The sequence below is a fragment of the Scheffersomyces amazonensis genome (genome assembly GCF_036850825.1).
Source record: "Scheffersomyces amazonensis strain UFMG-HMD-26.3 chromosome Unknown RJT21scaffold_6, whole genome shotgun sequence".
NCBI lineage: Eukaryota > Fungi > Ascomycota > Pichiomycetes > Serinales > Debaryomycetaceae > Scheffersomyces > Scheffersomyces amazonensis.
The window spans coordinates 734,912-752,091 of record NW_027042746.1 but is presented as its reverse complement, the minus strand read 5'-3'; the positions used below and the strand labels follow the sequence as shown (position 1 = coordinate 752,091).

General features: G+C 32.1%; 10 protein-coding genes and 1 non-coding gene across 11 annotated transcripts; 5 read left to right on the top strand and 6 right to left on the bottom strand. All coding sequences in view use genetic code 12, as the record gives it.

Annotated features, from left to right (window-relative positions):
• Positions 1-1,341: 1,341 nt before the first annotated feature.
• Positions 1,342-1,413, top strand: RJT21DRAFT_t123. Its single transcript has one exon. It is a non-coding gene; the product is annotated as a tRNA-His (tRNA).
• RJT21DRAFT_51140 (uncharacterized protein) lies at positions 1,352-2,348 on the top strand. The gene is made up of 2 exons (XM_064884878.1): positions 1,352-1,593; positions 1,712-2,348. Exons 1-2 carry the CDS (start codon positions 1,539-1,541, stop codon positions 1,903-1,905), a joined length of 249 nt encoding a protein of 82 aa, XP_064736868.1. The 5' UTR covers positions 1,352-1,538; the 3' UTR covers positions 1,906-2,348.
• A 316-nt stretch (positions 2,349-2,664) lies between these two features.
• Positions 2,665-3,303, top strand: RJT21DRAFT_128173 (uncharacterized protein). The gene is made up of 2 exons (XM_064882911.1): positions 2,665-2,758; positions 2,846-3,303. Exons 1-2 carry the CDS (start codon positions 2,731-2,733, stop codon positions 3,088-3,090), a joined length of 273 nt encoding a protein of 90 aa, XP_064736867.1. The 5' UTR covers positions 2,665-2,730; the 3' UTR covers positions 3,091-3,303.
• Positions 3,304-3,873: 570 nt separating this feature from the next.
• Positions 3,874-5,210, top strand: CUE5 (ubiquitin-binding protein). Its single transcript, XM_064882397.1, has one exon. The coding sequence runs from the start codon at positions 3,929-3,931 to the stop codon at positions 5,111-5,113; it is 1,185 nt and encodes a 394-aa protein (XP_064736866.1). The 5' UTR covers positions 3,874-3,928; the 3' UTR covers positions 5,114-5,210.
• On the bottom strand, positions 5,208-6,991 carry RJT21DRAFT_51143 (uncharacterized protein). The gene has a single exon (XM_064884879.1). It carries the CDS (start codon positions 6,832-6,834, stop codon positions 5,662-5,664), a length of 1,173 nt encoding a protein of 390 aa, XP_064736865.1. The 5' UTR covers positions 6,835-6,991; the 3' UTR covers positions 5,208-5,661.
• A 1,581-nt stretch (positions 6,992-8,572) lies between these two features.
• Positions 8,573-9,817, bottom strand: RJT21DRAFT_98734 (uncharacterized protein; the record flags this gene model as incomplete). The annotated part of the gene is made up of 1 exon (XM_064885749.1): positions 8,573-9,817. A coding segment is annotated over exon 1 (1,209 nt), but the record flags the coding sequence as incomplete, so codon positions are not given.
• RJT21DRAFT_141532 (uncharacterized protein) lies at positions 9,818-10,692 on the bottom strand. Its single transcript, XM_064883398.1, has one exon. It carries the CDS (start codon positions 10,586-10,588, stop codon positions 9,959-9,961), a length of 630 nt encoding a protein of 209 aa, XP_064736863.1. The 5' UTR covers positions 10,589-10,692; the 3' UTR covers positions 9,818-9,958.
• Positions 10,693-11,440, top strand: RJT21DRAFT_122425 (DNA-directed RNA polymerase III subunit). The gene has a single exon (XM_064882396.1). It carries the CDS (start codon positions 10,831-10,833, stop codon positions 11,419-11,421), a length of 591 nt encoding a protein of 196 aa, XP_064736862.1. The 5' UTR covers positions 10,693-10,830; the 3' UTR covers positions 11,422-11,440.
• Positions 11,441-11,452: 12 nt separating this feature from the next.
• RPT1 (proteasome regulatory particle base subunit) lies at positions 11,453-12,967 on the bottom strand. Its single transcript, XM_064885748.1, has one exon. The coding sequence runs from the start codon at positions 12,833-12,835 to the stop codon at positions 11,495-11,497; it is 1,341 nt and encodes a 446-aa protein (XP_064736861.1). The 5' UTR covers positions 12,836-12,967; the 3' UTR covers positions 11,453-11,494.
• A 168-nt stretch (positions 12,968-13,135) lies between these two features.
• RJT21DRAFT_122423 (uncharacterized protein) lies at positions 13,136-15,712 on the bottom strand. The gene has a single exon (XM_064882395.1). The coding sequence runs from the start codon at positions 15,535-15,537 to the stop codon at positions 13,207-13,209; it is 2,331 nt and encodes a 776-aa protein (XP_064736860.1). The 5' UTR covers positions 15,538-15,712; the 3' UTR covers positions 13,136-13,206.
• A 300-nt stretch (positions 15,713-16,012) lies between these two features.
• Positions 16,013-16,974, bottom strand: RJT21DRAFT_122422 (mitochondrial 54S ribosomal protein mL67). The gene has a single exon (XM_064882394.1). It carries the CDS (start codon positions 16,927-16,929, stop codon positions 16,195-16,197), a length of 735 nt encoding a protein of 244 aa, XP_064736859.1. The 5' UTR covers positions 16,930-16,974; the 3' UTR covers positions 16,013-16,194.
• Between the last annotated feature and the right edge of the window lie 206 nt (positions 16,975-17,180).

Sequence of the window (17,180 nt, the reverse complement as noted above, 5' to 3'; positions counted from 1 at the left end):
ATAACTTCCACCAAATAAATGACTTACCATTCGCCAACAAAAGAGATATTTTTAAAGCTTTTAGTCATTATGGAGAAACTTCCTTCTTAGAATGGAACAACCAAATAGAAGCTAAAGTAAATGAATTTTTGGATTCAAGTATCACCAGTTGAGATTTCCAGTAGGTAAATTTTTTCCAGTATCAATTGCCCTGCTCAATGATGAAGTCTTCATCGAGTCTAATTCTACATAGTTTGCAGATTCTGATTTCCACTTAACTACTAGTCAGAATAAAATGACTATGATCTGGGTCAAGATATTAAACGAACCTTTGTATCTAATTTGATGGAACCTTTATGACAAATCTAAGAAGAAGTTCATTTTTATTGGTTTTATTATTGAATTTGGCGCACATTTTACTTAAAAAATGATTTATGTCAAGTAAGTTCTACAAATAGAGAAATTTTTAAACTATACACAAATTTATCGTAAATTATATCAATATATAAGAAGTTGTTGAAAGTTACATAAATCTATAACTGAAATAAAGATAACAAGAAATTTAGTAGAGTAAGAGACACCTTTATATTGGAGTTGAGAAGCTGCAAAATCGAAATTCCAAAAAGTTTTTCGCACTTTTCTTTAGCGTGGCAAATTATGTATTGTTTCCATAATTATAGTGAATACATAATTGCAAAAAACATTGGAGAGAAACTTGAGAAAAGTGAAAACAGTCGATTCATAAACTATAGTAATCAATATATATATATCCTTAAATAAACAGATTTATAGAAAAGAAGTCAAATTATCTATTAATTTAAAATGTTTTATTAAGCACGTGATTTTCACGTGATAACATATAGTTCGCACAGACCCAAAATATTTTTCGTCATATAAGGTTCTTAATGTGCCTTTTAGTAAGAAGAGAGAGGAGGAAAGGAGCTACAACAACAACAATGGGCCCGAAGGCTTGTTAATTAAAGTAACTAAGACTAATTAATTAACCAATCATACAAATAAGATAACCTCTTATATACAATGTATGATAACGTTCAAGAACAGACCATACTAGATACTCTAACCAAGTACTAGCCATTACCAGGACTGTGAGAACAGAACAGACACATCAAGAATCTCTTCTCGAGGATAAGATATGTTATAGAAATAACATACTATACTTCATACTAGAAGTTAATCCTACTTCTTTCTTTATCATTTATCCTAGGGGAAAACCACGACTATTTATATTGTTTCTCTGAATATGAGAGGATATTTCCTGCATATAGGACATACCATGTAAATCCTGCATATATGTCGCTGTTAACTAAGGGTAAATTATGAACCTTACACGTCAACAAATCAGCCGGTCTAGTATAGTGGTTAGTACACATCGTTGTGGCCGATGTAACCCAGGTTCGATTCCTGGGACCGGCATTTATTTTTTTCTAAAAATTTACAAGATTTGACAATATGAAGAACAAGAAAAAATGAACATAACTTCAATTCTTTTTTTATTACTTAACAATATACTTCCATAACTAACAACATTCCAAAGTATCATGACTGAACATAGTGCTGAACATAACACTGCTAAATATGAATATCCTGCTATTCGTATGTATAGATTTTTAAATTGAGATTAGTTGGAAGAACAGTCTTTGTAGACTGATTAATGAAACTTTTTCAATAATGACTTGTACCAAGCAAAGTATATACTAACCAATTTAATTAGCATCGCAAAAGGAATTAGATGATCATGATGTTCCATTCTACTATAGAGACAGATGTGCTGCTCATTTAATTAATTATTATAAATGTCTCGATAAAGGTAATTCATTCTGTAGGCAAACAAAGGATACCTTTTATGAATGCCAATATATTGCTTTAAAGGAAAGACTTGATAACCATACCAAACAAACTCATTAGATTAATTAGTGAATTATTGCTCTTTTATAAGTGGCAGCATTTGATTCGTCATGTTTAACATCGACTTAATGATTCACAAATGTATTCAAATATCATTAATTAACTAAGTCCTACCATATAACAACCTTCAAACATGAACATGTCTCTTATTCATGTTTGAACTCATATACATCCATTTCATCATTCTTGTGACTATCAAAATCATTTATTACTTACAATATCACAACAAAACAGCATTTTTCCCAATCCTTTTAAAGAATCTCCAGATTCGATTCTACGATTCAAACTTTTCTATATAGTGATTATTAAACTATTCCTATTCTTATTATTTCACATATATTATTATTATTTAGCATATAGATTGGAATTCGTTCCATTCACAAATAGATCAATATCTACGTTTTAGTTTATTTACAATAATGTAGCTGCAATAGTAAGTGTAACAGTATGTGTTACTGTAAGTGTTACTGCAATAGTGTTACTGCAACTGTAAGTGTTACTGTAAGTGTAATTACTACAAAAAAATTTATAGGTGCACTCAACTGAGATGCCTCCAAAGGTTTCCACTTCCACTATCTAACTATCTCTTACTATGAACTTTATTACAGTAAGATAGTTAGTTAATGGTAATGGTACTGGTATTGGTACTGGTATTGGTATATAAGGTCCTGTATACAGCCCCATGATTTGTTTGAACGAAATTTTATTGGTTATCAACAGTGAGAAAATGGAAAAAAGTTTTGAACTCCACTAAGAGACCCATACCTATTAACTAGCTTAAACAATAGACTCATAGTAATAACCATAGTAGTTATATAGATCATCATGTCAGTTACTGAGTTCCCACCACTTCGTAAGTATTTTTGTTTTTGTTTTTATTTTTGTTGGTCATTGAGTATTTATATGTTAAGTGATATACTAACCCATTTCCATTATCTAGTCTCCGATGAAGATTTACAAAAATATAAAGTTCCATTAAGATGGAGAGATAGATGTGCAGCTTATTTTGCACTTTATCATACATGTCTTATTAGACAATCAGCCAATTCATCTGTTAATTGTAAACTCGATAAACATGCATGGGAAGAATGTGAAAACTTGGACTATATAAGAAGACAAAAGGAATTGAGTGAAGTTAAGGAAGCCAGAAGAGCTGAATTGGCTGCAGCCAGTGAATCTGATTAATTCTTCAATTGTTATCTTTCTCCATTATGACAGTTCATGTCCTCCATTTGCATTTTCACATCTGTTTCTATAGAAATAAGAAACGGATTTGAATATTGAAACTTTGCATTCCTACTCCATGGGAACCATCAGTTTGTATACTATACTATAACAAAAAAATACAGTTGATATATATATATATATATATATATATATATATATATGTATATGTATTACGATATCACACTCATGCATTCATATTCTTCGAACTATCGCCAACTACAGGATCTCAGTTACTGATTCATTACTCATTACTCATTACTAGATCCATTAGCATAGTCTTTATTGCTTTTTAGTTACATTTTAATAAACTTATATTTACAGTTACATGTACACTCACGCTTAAATCTACAACCCCTCTAATTACATTTGTAGAACCTAATTATTAATTTCCAAACAAGTGAAACTCATAAGTTTTTAGTAATAAAAAACCACTAGAAGATTTCATGAAATATCAATTAAAGTTCTGTAACATTTAATTTGTCTCCGCTGTCCACACTCTAAATCAATTTACAAACTGATATAGAGCTCTATCTATTGTCGGAGGTTTTTAAAAAATACTATCTGAAGAAGAAAGAAAGGAATAGTTAGCAAACTTGAGTAGTTTTGAAAAATTTTATATAGTGGATGGCTGGGGATGAGAGTTACCGAGAGTGTCGGTAATTTTCAGAATGGCGAGCATCATGGACAGGCACAGTAGAAGTTACCGTAAAATGTGGAGGGAGAGTATAACTTGTGGCAAGATAGTAGTAATTAACCAATTATCAAGACTAGTATATACTAAGTTCTCATATATACCATGTCTAAGAAATCAGAACAGTTGACTGTAGTGGCAGCTGAGCCAATTGAACAAATCGATGAGTCCACTAAGACTACCAGTGCCACTACCACCAACACCAATACCAGTAATACCACCACTACCAAAACTCTTGATGAAGTACCAATTAATGATGATGATACCGAGAAGAAATCATCAATTGAAGCAGAACCCCAAGCAGAAGCAGGAGCAGGAGCAGAACAGGAAACAGAAGCACCTCCTCCAGCCAGACCTCCAAGACCAGTTGATCCTATTACTCAAGTAACTAATGAATTAAAAGAAGCATTTCCTAATATTGAAGAGAAATTAATTACTGCAGTATTAATTGCTAGTCAAGGACAAGTTGATCCAGCCTTTAATGCGTTATTATACATTTCAGATCCAAGTTTTAAACCAGAAATCCCTGTACCTCAAACAGAAGCTCTTGAACCAAAGACATCAATCACTAGTACAAAGCCTTCAATATTAAGTGAAGATGAAATTTTAGCTAGAAGATTACAAAAGGAATTTGAAAATGAAGAAGCCAGAAGAAGAAGACGTCATGAAAGGAAGAAGAAATTAGGAAATCAAAATCCTAATCAACAATCTCAACAATATCGTGAAGATTTTGATGATAGTCCTGATGAATTTGATCAAATTAAGGAAACTTTCTCTCAAGGTTTAGAAGATGCTAGATCCACCTTAAATGGATGGGTTAGTAATCTTGCTAAACGATTTGATGGCAATGATAAACAAGGAAATCAACAATCTCAACAATATCAACAACAAGTTGGTGGACAACCTAAATTATTTGGAGCTTTAGGAGGTTCTCAATTTAATAGAAGAGGTCATAATAAATTTGATGAAGATCCAGAAATTTTATCTAGTGATTTCCATCGTCGTATTAGTTTAAATGATAATGAAAAGGATACTCCATTACCAGGATTACCTACAAGACCAACTGATAAACCTTTACCTCAACATCCACCACAATCTGACTCTGAAGTAATTAGTAGTGCTACGCCATTAACTACTGGTGATACTACTAAATCAGGAAAGAAATGGCAACCTTTAGAAGCTGATGTTCCAGCCAATTCTGATGCCTTTTTAGTAACTGATAGTGAGGATGAAGATACCACTACTGCTGCTACAACTGCTGCTGCTGCTGCTACTGATGTTAAGAAGTAGAAGTACTTTTGTTACTGTTACCCCTTTCTCTATAACTATTACTATAACTACAACTATAACTACAACTACAACTATAACTATACCTGTTTCTAATAATGTTTACTTTGATTATTCACCTGTAAAGTATATATTAACCTAGCCAATGTAACCATTGACCAACCCTATAAACGAGACGAAGACGAGTCTATATGCTTTAAAATGAAGAAAAGAAAAAGAATCCAAAAAAAAAAAATCAAAAAGAGCTATACCGAATCACCAGCTACGGGAGATTGATAACTATTAAGCTGAGAGTATATATAGGAGAAGGGAGAAGTGAGAAATGAACTGAACTAACAAGCAAGAAAGGAGAAGAAAGGAAAAGAAAGGAAAAGAAAAGAAAAGAAAAGCAAGCGAAATCAATCATTCATAAGCTAAACCTGTGTCGAGCAGTATGGCTGTCGACAGTAATGAAATACATAAAGAACACCAGGAAAAACATAAAGATATTATGGACCATAAGGAAATAAAACAAACTGTAGAAACTTAAAATCAGACGGTAGATGAATGAATCACTTATTATTATATTTATTATTATTACTATTATTATTACTATTATCAAACATCTGTAATGCCTTATAGAGTGATTCATCCTTCTTACCAGACACTTTTAATAAAGTTTCAAACTCATTATTGGCTCGAGCCAAGGATGGATGATATGATGCCCAATCAATAGTAGGTGCCTTTAAGATACTATGAGGTTTGGGTAATTGGACTTGGTGGGACATTAATTTCATAAAAAATTCAATGATTTCATCTTTATTATCACTCTCACTAAATTTATTATAAAGAGATGATAATTGGATAATATCTTGTTTAATTTGTTGTTTGGTATTACTAACTAGTCTTAAGGATGAACTTAAGGCTATGTAATCAGGATTGGTATTTAAATCAGTCACATCTGGTGTGCTTGTGTTGTCATTGGTTTTCTTATCTGTAAATGAAGCAGGACTAGATGATCTTGAACTTTCTAAATCACAAGGTGATGTCGAAGTTGATGAGGTATAGGATGAAGCAGACGAGCACGATGAGTTTGTGTTTGTATTTGTATTTGTATTTGTATTTGTATTTGTGCTTGTATTTACAAGGTCTACTTCATTACTTGTAGTGGAAGAAATAAGTTCATCATCATCATCTTCTTCTTCTTTAGGAGTTAAAAGAGGTGAACTTTCATAAAATGTCCGATCTTCTGGTAACTCAAATGTGACTGATTTTTGTTTGGTAGTGGCAATTGATTCTGTTACAGTAGTTTCTTCTGAACTGATAGGAGATGGAGATCTTTGTTGTTCAGGAGGTGAAGGAGGAGTCTGATGAATTATATGTTGGTGCTGGTGTTGGTGCTGGTGTTGATGATGTTGCTGTTGCTGTTGCTGTTGCAGCTGTTTCTTAGGATGATGTTTCTGATGATTCAGCGGCTGCTTCTTCTGATGATACGTATGCAGACGAGTAGTCATTGTGGTTGTAGTTGTATTTCCACCAAAGGTAACCTTTAGTTTTCTCGTCTTCTTCGGTGAAGAGTTATTGGTGATGTCTTCCAATTCATTTGATTTTCTTTTATGATTATTACTATTTCTGGTGATCATAGTGTGAGTGGTTGTGTTTGTGTTTGTACTGGAATTGGAATTGGAATTAGAATTGGAATTATAATTATTACAAGACTTCAAGACTCGTAAGTTGACTACCATATTTAGATTTATGCACAACCAGGTATAAAGTAAAGATGCAAACGATAACAGAATGGATATGGAACCACAAATAGAAATCGAGGATATTAATTTATCCTGTACGTATATACTTGAGTGACTATAAATTAAACCCCAAGTCAAATTAAAGATGGTGGCAATATCACCAGTTTGAAAAATTTCACTAATAAATTTGGAAATTGCCGAAATATCAGACAGTAAATGATCGACTTTATATGAAGGAATAAATCTTAGAAATTATGTCAATACTATACAAGTCTTTGTATACATTTAGATTAGCATTAATTGCGTAATCTTAACCTATACTAACTAAACTAAACTTGGTGGTAATTAAAGACGTTTGATGAAGGCCTGTACAAAGAAACTGATGAGGAATTTGGAAACACCTCTGGTGTAACAAGTCAGCACCGCACTGGGAAGAAAAAAAGGGAGTGCGACACTCAAATGAATTGTCTGTCTGTCCACCCCGCCCCTTTTTCATATTCAATTTACATTTTGCATTTTGCATTTTGCATTTTGCATTTTTTCCTTTTTTTTGTCTGGGTCGTCAGTAGATTTATCTCAAAGTATATCGTATATTTTACAGTTTATCATTATATATTTATTTATAGATGGTAGCTCTCAATCTACCAAATGTTTACAATACTGAGCTTATTTCTTAACATTGGTAAGGTGTATACTAATATACTCTATATTGAATTTATAATTAAATTTAATTTAATTTTTATTTTTATTTTTATTTTTATTTCATAATAGTATGCGTGTTTAGATCTATAGCTAGCTTTCTGTAGCAATTATAAATGTGAAGTAATTAAATATTCGTCAATATAAACTGTAAATGTTTCTTGTCTGTCTCTTTTTCTACATTATCTAATGTGTAATTTTTTTGACTTTGTTGCTGTTTATGCTTATTCATTTTACAGGTTGTGGCGACCCATTTCATCTCTTCTAGCCAAGATTACGCCAGTATCATAGTGCAGTGCAGTACCGTACAGTACTGAACTTAACAGTGATTTACACCATCAAACCTACATGTGTTATACGTCATACCACAAACTGATTACTGTCATCTCACGGTAATTTCGGAAGCACTTGTTAGAGAATATTGGATTAATTAGATAGGCTTTAGATTTTTATTTTTAACTATCTACATACACTTAATGCTTATCTTCCATCTATCCATTGCCCGATTCCGCAACATGATTGGCTGAAAATACTTCGTAACAGCTTCGTTGACTTTTTATTTCGTGACGCGCATTTTAAGCTTTTCTATTCATCTTCGTCTGGCCAACGATCCTCACCCCCCCTCCTTTAACCTGTAAACGACATTGTTTTGGGGGTTAATACTTGACAATTGATTTTGCCACGTACAATAATCCTGATTTTAAATCAACTCTAACTACAAAAGTTTGTTAACAACAACCTATAGTCACCCTAACAAATTATACTGCCGAAAGTCTTAGCTTCAAGAAAATATCAATAAAGTATATACCAGTAATGAATTAAAAATTAAGATCGAATAATAAATCAAAAATCAAGTTTGCCCAAATTGATGTTTGCTATAGTGCAGAAAGTCCCAAATGAGACATTTCTTTAACTGTTTTGCAAGGTATGTGGTGCTTGCTAATAAAAGCCTAAATGAATATTTACATGAATTATATAGTATGTACAGAATTGGACTATATATGACTCTAACTACTTACTTTTTACTCTTGTTCTTGCTCTTGTTCTTGCTCTTGCTCTTATTTTTGTTGTTGTTAATGTTAATGTCAATGTTATTCTCTTGTCCCTTTGGTAATTCTTTCTTGTTATTACCTTGTTTCAAACTTTTAACATAATTGGTGGCTTTACTAACATCTTCCTTCAAGTCTTGAGCTCCTATCTTAAATTGATAGAACCGACCATGTTTTTCTCTCAATTGTTTCTTCTTCTTTTTCACTTCTCTGTTAATTATACCTATTTGTTCATCATAAGGAATACCAGCTTCGGCTTCTTCAACAGATTCTTTCCCGAATAAATAATCAAATACTCTACCATCACTCCAGAAGAATCCTTTTCTATCCACCATCCAATTTTTGCTTCTTCCATTAGCTAATTTCTCTCTTAATATAAAGAAAAACATAGAATTATCAGCAGTTCCATAGAATCCTTTCCCAGTCCATACACGAGCTGTCTTTCTACGAGTTAAATTTTCTAAAGGTGTAGTCACAACTGGAGTAGGGCGACCTGGAATTAAAGGATAACTAGTGAATTGAATATGTTCTTTTCTACCTGGTAAATACCAAATTCTTCTAATTAATTTAGTTGGTAATCTAAAAACTCCATAAGCAGCTGTCAACATAACAATACTGAATATCGAATTCTTTAATAATGAAAATACCCATTCACGTTTCCTTAATACTTCATTCTTTTCTTCAACATTCTCTTCATAATCCAAACCAGCTTGAAACCAAGCATATTCTCCAAGTACAAGTCCATAAATAGCGAATACTATACCACAACAAAAACATGTTAAAAAGTATAATCGATGGGGTTCACTTTCATAGATAAGTTCTGGTTCTGTTTTAGTCTTTAATATCTGAAGAACTTGTCTAAAACTATATTTAGGTCCAACTTGTGGTACACCAGGTTTAGGTAATAAAGTCGGTACAATTTCTTTAGCCAATGGGAACTTTGGCACTCTTTCTTTCACTTCATTAGTTTGAATTGATTCACCAGGGATATGTTGTTTCAAATGTTTCCATTCTCCTTGACTTGGTAAAGTCTTTTTAGGATTGAAATCTTGGGGAAGATTTGACTTTTGTCTAATGGCTCCGATTAATCCTCCATTAATTATTACAGATTTGGGAATTATTCTTCCTAAAGAGGTTGCAGGTGATATCACTACCCGCCTGCTTAACACTCCATAACCTATCCTACTAAGAAACATGGCTACTTCTGTTACTTACTATGTTCAAGTTCATTAGCACAGTGAAAAATTATTGATGGGCGTATATAATTTTAATTTGGAGAAAATCACGTGACGAATTCGTCCTCTTCTAACTACGTCTATATATATAGTATACATTCAATTATAATTACATATAGTACAGAAAGTCTAATACAATCACTTCCAATTGGAAGTCTTAGATCTGGACTTATTCTTGACCTTTGATTGTGTCAACGGAGTCTCAGCACGTTTAAGCTGAACAGGATGTTGACCTATATATTTACCATTCATATCTTTGAAAGCATGAAAGTAATCGTTGGCATCTGCAAAGGCTACAAATCCAAATCCTTTATTTTTGCCTGATTTCTTATCTAGAGGGACCCGTACTTTACTCATAGTAGCATATTTCTTAAATGTATCATGTAATAGTTGTTCTGTAACGTCTTCTCCGAGATTCCCCACAAATAATCTAAAGTGTTTGGGATCCCAGTCCACTAAGGTTGAGTCTTCCCAGGTTTGAGTGCCTACTTGTCGTTTGACTGTTTTGTTGTTATTGCTATTATTATTATTATTATCATTATTTGAGGTTGTAGGAGTATATGTAGATGTAGATGGTGGATGTATTGGTGGTGTATGAGCAGATTCAGATGTCTTCGGTGGTAATGGAGCTCCGATGACTCTCGTAACTGCACTACTATTCTTAACTGATGAATGTAAATAACTAGCAGCTTGCCGACTACCTGCCAATCTCCGATCCGAAGACTTCCCACCTGATTTGAATGCTTTCTTAGACACTCCTCCACTCATTGTCCCTTAGAAACTCTCCAGTAGCCAGTACGTACTTTAAGTCTCACTAGAAAAATCTCATCTCAGTACTGAAAAAATCAAAACTTTTCGATATCGGTGAGACACCTTCACTACCGAACAGTATCGTTATAGCCACCCGACGGATTTGGCTGGGTCACTAGAGGATCACATAAGCACCAGGGGAGTTGTAGCTATAGCTGAATAGCGTTCAACAACCATAACAATAATAATTTGCATTTAGCATGTTCATATTGTCAGAGTTAAGCGACTTAGTTCGTATACCACCCCATACATTTAATATACCGATTCAACATTCTATAACAGATGAATTGAATAAGAAATTCTCAAACAAAGTCATATCCAATCTTGGACTTGTAGTAACCATATGGGATTTATTGGATATAAAAGATGGATTATTAAAGCCAGGAGATGGAGGATCATATGTTGAAGTACAATTTAGATGTATTGTTTGGAAACCATTTATTGGAGAAATTTTAGTAGGTTGGGTATCTGATTGTTCACCAGAAGGTATTAAAGTTAGACTTGACTTTTTCGATGAAATATTTATTCCAAGATCATATATATTTGAAAATTGTGAATTTAAACCAGTTGAAAAAGCTTGGGTATGGAAACCTGATGATGATAATGAATTCTTTATTGATATTAATGAAAAGATTCGATTTAGAATTGAAGAAGAAATATTTGTTAATATAAAACCAAAATCCAGTAATGAAGCTCTGGGATTAGAAGAACCATCAAATAAAGCTCCACCTTATGCTTTACTTGCATCATGTCAAACTGATGGGATGGGATGTTTATCATGGTGGGAATAAATAAATATATATATATATATATGAAGCTTTTACAATGAAAAAATCTGTATTATAATATTAATTATATATAAACCTAATTATATTGCATATATTGACTAGTAGAACTAAATTTCAAATTACCCTTAATGACCTTATCAACGGCTTGTAAGAAATCCTTTTCATTAGCAACTTTTCTTCTAGCTCTAATTGCAAACATACCAGCTTCAGTACAAACAGATCTTAATTCAGCACCAGTTGCATTAGGACATAATCTAGAAATTAATTCCCATCTTATATCCTTTTCACAACTCATAGTTTTAGAATGAATTCTAAAAATATTGGCACGACCTTCTAAATCTGGTAAAGAAAATTCTACTTTACGATCAATTCTTCCCGGTCTTAATAATGCAGGATCTAATGTATTGGGTCTATTGGTTGCAAACATTACTTTAATATTACCTCTTGGATCAAACCCATCTAATTGAGTAATTAATTCCAACATAGTTCTTTGAACTTCATTATCTCCACCAGCTCCATCATCAAATCTTGCACCACCAATGGCATCAACTTCATCAAAGAAAATAATACATGCTTTCTTAGTTCTAGCCATTTCAAATAATTCACGAACCATTCTTGCACCTTCTCCAACATATTTTTGAACTAATTCTGATCCTATAACTCTTATAAATGTTGCATCAGTTCTATTAGCAACAGCTCTTGCACATAATGTTTTACCAGTACCTGGAGGTCCATATAATAATATACCCTTTGGAGGATCAATACCTAATTTAACAAATCTTTCTGGTGATAATAATGGTAATTCTACAACTTCTCTTAATTTTTCAATTTGTTCTTTACATCCACCAACATCACTATAAGTTACATCTGGTTTTTCTTCTACTGTCATCATAGTTACTGAAGGATCAATTCTTGGAGGTAATGGTAATTGTATTTCATATTTTTGTCGATCTACTCCAACTCTCATACCTTCTTCAATATCGGTTGGAGATACTCTTTCACCTAATCCAACGACAAATTTCGCTATTTGTTTAATATTAATAACATATTTAGATTTATTATCAGCATTTTGAAGAGCTCCTGCTACAGCTGGTGTAGTAGCTTCAATAATTTTAGTACATCTTGCCACTTGTAATGGTTGTTCTTCACTCATTCTTTGTTTATCTCCTAAAACATCCCATAAATGAGGTGGAGCTAATCCTGTATCACTTTCTTTAACTCCTATATTTTCTTTTATTCTATCTTCAATATCTTTTAAATCCTTTTCAATTTGTTTTAATTGACTTGCATAAGGTGCTGCTCCATAAGTCTTTAATACTTGAATATCTCCCTCACTTAATGGAGTTATCTTTTCTTGATTCTTTTCATCGTCATCGAGTGGGGCAACATACTTGTCCCAATCGGCTTTTGGAGGCATTCTATAGTTAATTGGCTTATTACTTCTTAATTCTATACAGATCTCTTGTCTTAGTACTGTGAGTTAGTTCGAGGTTTGTCAATTTTCGGATTTGCCATCCTCACTAATTTGGGCGTGCTCACACGACCTTCCCCTACGAGACGAATGCGAATGCGAATGCGAATGCAAATGATTTGCAGTCATTATAAATATTGAGTATATTTATTACTACTGTACTCTTCTTTACTATAGTATACTCTAATATACTTAATAGTATAGTATAATATAGTACACTACATTCTGTTTACATAATTAATATTATCCTTATATTAAATGTTACAGCGATTGTTTAATATATAATACATATACACCACAATTATCTCCCTATCTCCCTATATAGTTCGTATCTGTTCAACCACAGTTCCAATTTCTTGAGCAAGCTCTAATCGGTTAGTTAAATTACTGGTCATCACATTAAATGTAATTAATTTCTTATGTATACTTTGAAGATGTTCAGTATTAATATCAATCTTCTTTTGTTGTTCATCATTGGAACTAGTAGGAGCTTCTTGATTTACATTGTTAAATTCTTGAAGATAATTAAGTAAGTTTATAATGACTTGTAAATTACTGTTTACTTCACTTAATTTTACACTTATTTGAATAGTTGATATTTGATTATCTTTAAAGATATCCAATAAGGAATTTAAATTATACTGAATAACTTTACTAAGTTGAATATGCCACATTAAATATGCATTCAAACTTAATTCAGAACTTTGTTTCTTATCATTATGTTTAGCTTCTGACACAAATAAATGGAATGAATTAGAAATAAATTGTAATGTAAATTGAAATGATTCACATAATGAAAGTTGATCAAGTTCTACTAATAAATAATAATAATTCAAATTAGTAATTGAAATAAATTCTGGCATATTTGGTGCTTGAGAATATCCTTGATGTATAGCAGAACTTGTATCAATTCTCCATTGCTCAAGTTCACTAGAAATACTTTTTAAATCATGATTTTTCTTACCTGATAATTTTAAATATAATAAAGTATCTCTTATATGAGAAAGTTTAATCTCCTGATTTATTAGTTGTAAATTTTCATCTTCATAAAGGGTTTTAGTTAATGGGAATTCAACCTGTATAAAATCATTTATAGGAATTTGACTAGGTTTTCCTGCTAATAAACTTAATTCTTTATCCAAATTATATATGGACCAGAAAATTCTTTGATCTGAAACGTTATCTGATTTCTTATATAAATCGAGATGAACAATTAATCTGTCAAGTATACCTATTAAAGACCAAGAAAAGGCATAATTTAACGAAGTTAAACTATAGACAGTTAATAATAATAATAATTTCAAACTTTCAACTATTTCATCTCTATCATTATATGATATGTTCAAATTTAAAACATCAATGATTGATGCTATATTCTTTTCATTAAAATAATCTTGAAAATGTCGTTTATCTTTATTGGTAGAATCAGCAATTAGACATCCACTTGCCATTAATAAATAAGTATCTAAATTAATTATTGATTCCTTTGTAAAGTCAATATTATTAAATGTAGATAAAAATGTCATTTTATCAATAAAAGGATATTTATGAGAAAAGTTATCGAAATAGTTACGAACAAATTTCAATGGAAGTTCTGGATCAGATATAGATTTCATGGTAATAAATTCTTCTTTCAAATTAGTATTACTTGTAGTCCATAATCTTCGAATTAATTTTTCATGCTCAGGAATATCATCAGCTTCCTTTGCTCTACGAGCAGATGATGATAAAGCTGCAGAAGGTACTTTCTTGGGTCGTGGTTCTCTAGTGGAAGTGATTGTATTTGAAGAAATTGAAGAAGATGGAGTAATTGCGGTGGTGGTACTGGAAGGACTAACCGATACTTCTTCTTCTTCTGTAGATAATAATGATGATACTGAAACTAATTTATGAACTTGTTTAGATATTTCATTACTTTCTTTCAATACTATTGGTTTCTGTTCAGAAATTTTCTCAGAAATTACTTCATCAGAAGATTTACCATCTGATACTACATCAATATCAGTTTTCGATACAACATTAGCATCTGTATTTTCACCTAAATATTTGATGTTCTTAGATCCAGGTATTCTCTTTCTCCTTTTATTACTTCTATGGATATATTCACATTCATTACCTGTTCTACTACAATTTGAACATTTAGGATATTCTCTAGAACACTTCTTTTTCAATCTATAGCATCGATTACAATTATTAGGATGATGAGTATCAGGAAATTCTACCGGTTGATTTTTTTGATCATCATTTTCTGTTGATTTTATAAAACTTCTCTTATTAGTCATTAAGGCTCCAGTTATTATCAGTTGTTCTTTCTCATCAAGAGTATGGTATGAACCTGTGGTATGACCATTATTAGTTGGAATAGAAGAATCTATTGAATTTGATATTGAAGTTGATCCTGAAGTTGATCCTGAAGTTGAAGTTGGTGTCGATGTTGATGTTAAAGTGGATGCTGAAGATTGTGGAGCAACTGTGGAGATATAACCCGATCCTATTGGTAAAGTAGTAGTAGAAGTAATATGTGAATGAATTGGATTTCTTAAATTGGACTGATTCAGTTGAATTATAGGCGGTTGTATATTATTTTCCAACCTAAACTTACTGGCTATGGTCCCATTGCCCATCAGTTTCCTATAGTAGAAATTCATGTTTAAAATATAAATTTTATAAGTAATATTAAATTTTATTTCAACTAGTAATACAAAATTATCAGACTGCTCACAACAAATAGTCCGCTGGGGAATAAGTGTTGAATAAATAAAATCCGACGTTGGAGTTATCTGAATAAGCAAATACTGTGGATCTCTTCCGTCTGGATTTTTATCACACAGTTTTCGGTTTCGGGTTTTGATTTTTTTTTTTTTGACTCCATCATCGGCCAATTCAACAGACAGGCGGGCGGGCGTTAAGCAGGAGAGAAGTGAGGGAGAGAAAAGCGGATGATTGACTAATTAGGTTATATCACGTGACAACTATGGCCCTTACCCAATTAGGAAATGACCTAATTTCTTCATTATCTTATTACATGATAACTACGGCTGTGGTATTGTATTGTTGTTTCAGTTATACTGATAACTAAACTGATAACTGATAACTGATAACTCAAACTGAAATTTATAACTAATAATTGATAAGATCTATATTACAAATTGTTATATATATGGATATATAAATGAAGAAATTAATGAATGGGTTATACGAGAGATGCTTCTATATACAGTGTTCGCAATTTACTCCCAATCGGCTAAGCTTTTTATAGTGGATTTAGATCCAAAAAATATTTATGTACCATATAAGTAACCAGTTTATGCTATTACAGGTTGTTCAGACTGTTGAATCTGTTCAGTATTTTTAGATTCTTCTTGTTCTCTTAATTTACCAAATTCTTCAAGTGCTTTAATTCTTAATTCATCTAACATAGCAGTTTGAAGTTTAGCATTAAATGGTGGAAGAGTATCATGTTCAATTAGATCATTTCTCCAGAATTTATCTTCACCTCTTCTCCATTCATTTTCCCATGTCAATTTAGTATTTTCTAATTCAAATTCATCAATAACATGAGCCAAATCAGCCACAGCTTCTTGAGTATATGTTGGTCTATATTGTCCTTGAAACCAAATGTTACCATCGTCATTTTTTCTTCTTAAAGATTGTGCTACATCCTTTTGTACAACATCTCTGGTCTTTCTTAAATCAACTAATCCCTTATAAGCTGCTACGGCATATTCGTAATTATCAAATGTTGCAACACACATTATTCTCCAATAATCATTTCTTCTACTTGGCTTTCTGTTTTGCCAATTTGGTCTTAAAAATTGTTCATCAATTTGTTGTTGATGATATGCTGGAACTTGGGAATATAATACTTGTCCACTAAATAAGTTCTTGAATAAGAATACTTGGGGTGCCATATTTAATCTGGCTAATTCTTTAACAGTCTTTTCTCCTTCGGCGATTCTAGCACCAAAGATTCTACGAGTCTTAAGGTGCTCGATGAGGAACTTCCTCATCCTCTTTTCCGAACTCAACTTAGGAGGCATTTTGGTATTATTGTTATTGTCTTGTGGGTATGAACTCTCTTTCCTCTAAGTTATGTTCTTGACTATGTTGAAAAATTTGTTATATATTGAAGAGTTTTTCTGGTCGTGTAAAAAAGTCAATACGAGTCCCGTGACATTTACTTCTACAGTTACATCCACACCACAATACATAACTATTACCTTTGATATTAATGGACAACAGCCCTGATCATAAAATCCTTGAAATCATACACATCTCAAATGCCAGTATA